Source organism: Lampris incognitus, chromosome 14 (genome assembly GCF_029633865.1).
Source record: "Lampris incognitus isolate fLamInc1 chromosome 14, fLamInc1.hap2, whole genome shotgun sequence".
Classification (NCBI taxonomy): domain Eukaryota; kingdom Metazoa; phylum Chordata; class Actinopteri; order Lampriformes; family Lampridae; genus Lampris; species Lampris incognitus.
This window is the reverse complement of record NC_079224.1, coordinates 32,117,809-32,123,808: the sequence shown is the minus strand read 5'-3', so window position 1 is coordinate 32,123,808 and position 6,000 is coordinate 32,117,809. Positions and strand designations below refer to the sequence as shown.

Here is a 6,000-nt window from a genome sequence, read left to right as displayed (position 1 = left end):
ACAGGTCCAGGGGGAGGTTCCAGATGAAGTGCGATCCAACAAAGACCTCAATGGTGGAACTGGCGGAAGATGTCTCCTGGTCACAATGGCAGTGAAGGCGGATGAAGGCTGCAACAGAGGGTGGTCCCCAACCATCTTGGTTCTCCATGCCATTGAACTCTGGCCACCCCCTGCCAAGGACCGTGTGGTGGTTGCAGGTGTATCAACCACTCCATGTAAAAAGCTGTCATGCACAGGCGTCCTCCCCTTATGCGGCTCCAGGATCAGCCTCTACACCCACCTGAGGACCCAGAGGGACCCAGAATCCACAGGGAGGATGGCCATACTTGCCCCGAAGTGACTGCCGATGGTGTGTGTGTGTTTGTGTGTGTGTGTGTGTGTGTGTGTGGGCGGGGGGGGGGTTTCAACTCTTACGCTGAACATGTTTCCACTTCCCTTGCAATTGTTTGCACATGTCTTTCTTAAAGCACTGCTACCTTAAAATTATAGGGCACCCAATAAGAAAAAAGAGAGAATTAAATCAGGAACTTGTCCATAGGGTTAGTGGTTGTGTCAGGATGGGCATCCGGCATAAAATTTTGCCAAATCATCATGCAGATTGACAAGACCGCCATCGGTGCTGTGCCCTTACAGGGTACCGATGGAAACTATCAAATCCGCTGTGGCAATCTCTGGGAAACAGGTACCAAGCCGAAAGAAGAACAAGAAGAAATTATGAACTTTTACTGAACCTGGTACAGGGCACTGTCAAAACACAGGGAACGCGACATGTCCTGATAGATCAGTGAGTCCAAGGCAAATGCCACATACTGTCGACATCATATGCTGAAATGTGAACCCTGACCTTTAATCGCAATACTGTCCTCATCCTCACCCAACCATCTCTCCAGTCACTCTGCCTGTGTCATGCACCATTGTATATATATATATAAAAAAAAATCCTCAAACGGGATAGTAAAACGCTTCGATTCAGTGAAAAGCAAATATTTTTTCATAGTTCACACCATATCTTCTGTAATGGGAGCAGTAACCTCATGTTGGCAAAGCTCCTATTCACGAGCCATTGAGTGGTCAACCTGCGGGTGCGAACATTACGGAAAGAGGTGTTAGCCAAATGTCAAGGACTTTTTCAATAACCAGATATAAACCCCAATTAAACTGTTATGGAGTTTCTGAAAAAGCACCGGAGACCTCATTTATTTCACTGAGAAAAAAATTTTGAAAAAAGAAAGCGATTCAACGGGATGATTTAAATATATGACAGTGCGGCCTTACACCTCAAGAAATAGGTAGCTTGAAAAGCATACCAGAAAAAACGCCAACCCCCACCATCCACACCATCACTAAGCCACCATTACCAAAGGCCCCCCCCCCCCCATAATTTCATAAACATTATTTGAATTCTACCCTGGATACTGCTAGATATTTGCCATGAACGCACATTCACTGCACTGAAAGGCACATATTTGCAACTTAAACTGATCTTAGTTTTAATCTTGGAATAACATCAATATCTTTCAGTGAAACAAAAAAAACAAAACATTAACAACATGATGAGCAGCACTACAGCGGAGGTATTTTACTAATTACTTGTTTATGAATCTGTGGATGTTAAAGTATTGCTTACCACCCAGTATTTGTCTCGATAAGGAATTTCTAGTTGGCATTTCACAACATCCCATTTCTTCTCGGCTCATTTCTTCCATGCAAATAAATGGTCTTTAATAATGCTTTAGGGGCCCTGCCGTCCCTTGGCGTCAATTCTTTTCCCACTGATTTTTAGCCCGTTAATAAGCTATCATAAGAGCCATCATGAGGTGATTACCATAACTTACCCTTGATTGGGCCCCCACTCATTGCGGATGCAGAGGTGCTTGTGGACTGGGTCCTTCATATAGCCATCCAGGCAAAGACATTCACCTGCAAACAGAAAAAGCACAAAGACTCAGGAAGGTCATTTTAAAATGTTCATTAAGCAAAACTTGAAGGTACAGTAAATCTTTCTTTTTCCACTATCAAAGAAAGTTGAATCAGTTCATCTGAATACATTTTTTTTTTTAGATTTTCCCCCTTTTTCCACCCCAATTGTATCTGGCCAATCACCCCACTCTTCCGAGCTGTCCCGGTTGCTGCTCCATGAGGGCTGCAGACTACCACATGCCTCCTCCGATACATGTGGAGTCGCCAGCCGCTTCTTTTCACCCGACAGTGAGGTGTTTCACCACAGGGATGTAGTGCATGGAAGGATCACGCTGTCCGCGCACCCCCTCTCCCCAAAACAGGTGCCCCGGCCTACCAGAGGAGGCGCTAGTGCAGTGACCAGGACACCTACCCACATCCAGCTTCCCATCCGCAGACACGGCCAATCGTGTCTGTAAGGACGCGGACCAAGCCGGAGGTAACATGGGGATTCGAACCAGCGAGCCATGAGCCCCATGTTGATGGCAACAGAATAGACCGCCACGCTACCCAGACGCCCCGACTATTGAGCATGCATCAAGACAAACCTAGCTAAAGCAATCATAATCTGCTCTCCTTGCAGGCCAGTTACAGCGAGTCAATTTGCTGGTCATCTACCAGTTTGTCCACTATATGTGTCATGGCACCGGTAGGCAGTTCACCAACATACTTGAACGCCAGGACACATATTGTCATAGAAGTGAGTCACAACTTTAGTGTGACTTTGTTGTAAACAGGATAACACGGACTCATTTCTTAAGTTTATAATTGGAAGCAGGCCTCGTATTGACTGCATATTTCTAATAGGGTAGCAAAGGTTACACATTGTTTACATCATATCCTGGTTAGATGGCTAACGTGTAAAATTGATGCTTTTGCACTGGTTAGAAAGAGCTAAAGTTAGCTTGTCTGAATCATTTTCTGGCTCTGAAGCCAAACCAATGTAAAAATCAAAAAATCAAAAAAATCAGCATGTTCTAAGTTATTGATGAATGCTTAACTTTATATAAATATGGCTGCCTTGTCCAAAAAGGTTAGCAATGCAACGGTTCTGAGGTGTTTGTCGATGTTTTTATATCAATTTGATTTCCACAACCTCTCTAAACCTCATTCCATAAACTTCACATTTGCTGAAGTCGACACAGCCGGTGGGGGTGATGATGCTTGGCTTCACCTGCCAAGGTAAATTAGTCCTGCATTTCAAGACATATTTTGAGAGACACAATGAGGTCTACACAGCCTGACGAGTTTCCAAAATAACAGAAATGACTTGCTGAATATGAAAGACTGCTTAACACCCTGAGAGGTAATATTCAAGTTAAATTAGACTCATTATCCCAAACATCTAGACTTAGACTCTGCCTTTTGTGTCCACATTTAGCTAATCCTGCTGATTGAAAAACACCCATCACTGCTTGGATGGGAAGTAATTAGGGCAGTGATTAGTCCCTATTTAATGAATAAAGGGACTTGGCACAGTGATTATTTACTGAAGACATATTTGGCACTCCTCTGGGCCCGGCTTTCTCAAACCACCTTTTTACAAGACCTCAATACACTCGAAAACATACGAAGGCAACGCAGATGAACAACTCTGACAGCAAGAACAATCTTTCATTAGGCATTTTTGCAATAGAAGCTTTCATCACTGTCTCAAACTGGCGGCACTGAGATGACACGGAAATGAAGTTCATCTTATAACTGGGAGCTAGAATAATTAAGTGCTGGAGAGATTTTGAATCACTCGCCTCAACTGTACATGTGGAACACACAGCTGGATTTGATGGTGGTTCACCTCTGACTGACTCTCTTGGTTAACTGAAGCTTATTAACTAAAAACACTGGAGCATCCTTTCTTATTCTGCTGTCAGCTCTCGGGAGTAATGTGTTCCTTGACATCTTTCAGTAAGATTGATGGGGGCTCACTTTAAGTTTTGAAGGTTACTCTAGAGTGACAGGTAAAACATGCTATGCTCATATTATACCAGACGGAAACCATCAGAGCCTTCAAGATATTCCAAAGTATAATATTTAAAAAGTGACCAGTTCAGGCACCCGGGTAGCATGAGTCTATTTCACTGCATCACTGGTTCGACTCCCTGTGTTAGCTCCGGCTTGGTCAGGTGTCCCTACAGATACAATTACTGTGTCTGCGGGTGGGAAGCCAGATGTGGGTATGTGTCCTGGTCATTGCACTAGCGCCTCCTCTGGTCAGTCGGGACGCCTGTTCAGGAGGGAGGGGAAACTGGGGGAAATAGCGTGATCTTCCCACACACTACGTCCCTCTGGCAAAACTCCTCACTGTCAGGTGAAAAGAAGCGGCTGGCGACTCCACATGTATCAGAGGAGGCATGTGGTAGTCTGCAGCCCTCCCCGGATCGGCAGAGGGGGTGGAGCAGTGACTGGGACACCTTGGAAGAGTGGGGTAGCTGGCTGGGTACAACCGGGGAGGAAAAAAAGGGGGGGGAATCCCCCCCCAAAAAAACTCATCAGTTCTAATTTTATTTTATGAATTCATAATTTGATAATCAATATCTAATCAAAATATTTCTGAGGAAATAAACCGTTCAAACCTGCCTATTCAGTTTGTATTGGAATGTCAAGGGTTGAATGAAAGAAGCTCCTTTGTCTCCCTAACAGAATTTTGCTGCCTCTGCAGTTGTTGGGAAGAAAATGCTATCCTTTCAGCTCTGTGATTGGTGGTCCAGCTGTGATCTTACAGAGGTGAGCAATAGAGAGTAATTTCAAATGACAGTAAAACTGACCATTCATATCTACCCTCTAAATGGGTGGGCTATCTTATCACTAATTTTATGACAACTTCCTCCCAGTGCGGAGGAACATGAATCACTAAAAAAGTCAATAAACTAGCTAGCTAGTTCAATAAACTAGCTAGCTAGTTAGCTTGTTCGTTCATGATCGATGCCACGAGTAACGTTACCGCTAGTGAGGAAGACGCCGTTGCAAATTTATTATCCCCTCCCTTTTCAAGATTAATTTTTAATGAAAAGTCAGAGTTAATCGGCAAAGGAAGACCTACGACAGAGCTTATTTTGGTAAATTATTTAAAATGAAATAGGCCACCGCTGCCACTGTTTTGATATGTCAACGTGTATTTAAGAAAACGGTCATTATGCAGAATTACCCGTCAGTCTGTAAATTTACCAACTCATTGGTCATTATGCACATTTGCCGCAACATATATATCTAATAGGCCACTGTGCCAATCTAATAATATTATTTATCAGCAATATTGCTTGTTTGTGATGGTGAGTTCACAAATGATCACTGCTCACTGTCCATGGTTCTGAAGTGTCTGTTGCTATTGGTTGCTTGGCTGTGTGTCTGGTGTCATGATGCGGAGGCTCACATATAACATTTTGTTGGTTTTATGTGGTATGAGGGGCTGGCTGTCATGAGTTTTGCATCCCTACCTGCTGCCACCATATTCTGCTCAAGTGTGAATATGGTGTGAATATCGCATCATCACACAGCTTGTGTGATGATGCAATTATTTGCAAGGAGAATTTGCATTTTGTTTAGAAATTAGATAACTCTCTCTCTCTGTGCTGTTTGTTCATTGCATTGCCTAGGCTGGACTAACGTCTTATTTTTTGTTTCAGAGCTGGAATTGTCATAGGTAACTTTTGCAGTACTATAGGAGAGGACACAGTAAGCTAGGCTGGTAGTTTGGTTTTCTTTTTTTTTCTCCCCCTAATGAGGGAAGTCTGGTCAGACGGCCAAGGTTAGACTCACGGTTCGCTACTGTGTTATACAGAGAACAAGCAAAAGGGGGCGACACTGGGGTATAGACCTGTGTCAATAGGAAAAGGGCAACCGCCAGTGTGTTATGATTTTTACCTCGGCATTTACATTACAACACCTACCATCACATTAGGTATTAAATGTTCTGTAAAGCACGCAGAGGTTTTACATTTGGAGATGGTGAATACAAAAGCAGGCAGCAGGTGAGAGCCAGATATGATTGAGTATGGTTAAGTTATTAAACCAGAACTCGCATATTCATTCTCTCATCACCGC

General features: G+C 43.6%; 1 protein-coding gene across 1 annotated transcript in view; it reads right to left on the bottom strand.

Annotated features, from left to right (window-relative positions):
* Window positions 1-6,000, bottom strand: part of astn1 (astrotactin 1) — a 552,260-nt gene that overhangs the window by 373,110 nt on the left and 173,150 nt on the right. Inside the window, exon 9 of the mRNA XM_056292697.1 lies at window positions 1,836-1,920. Coding sequence (XP_056148672.1) covers window positions 1,836-1,920 — 85 coding nt within the window. The remainder of the gene's footprint in view (window positions 1-1,835; window positions 1,921-6,000) is intronic.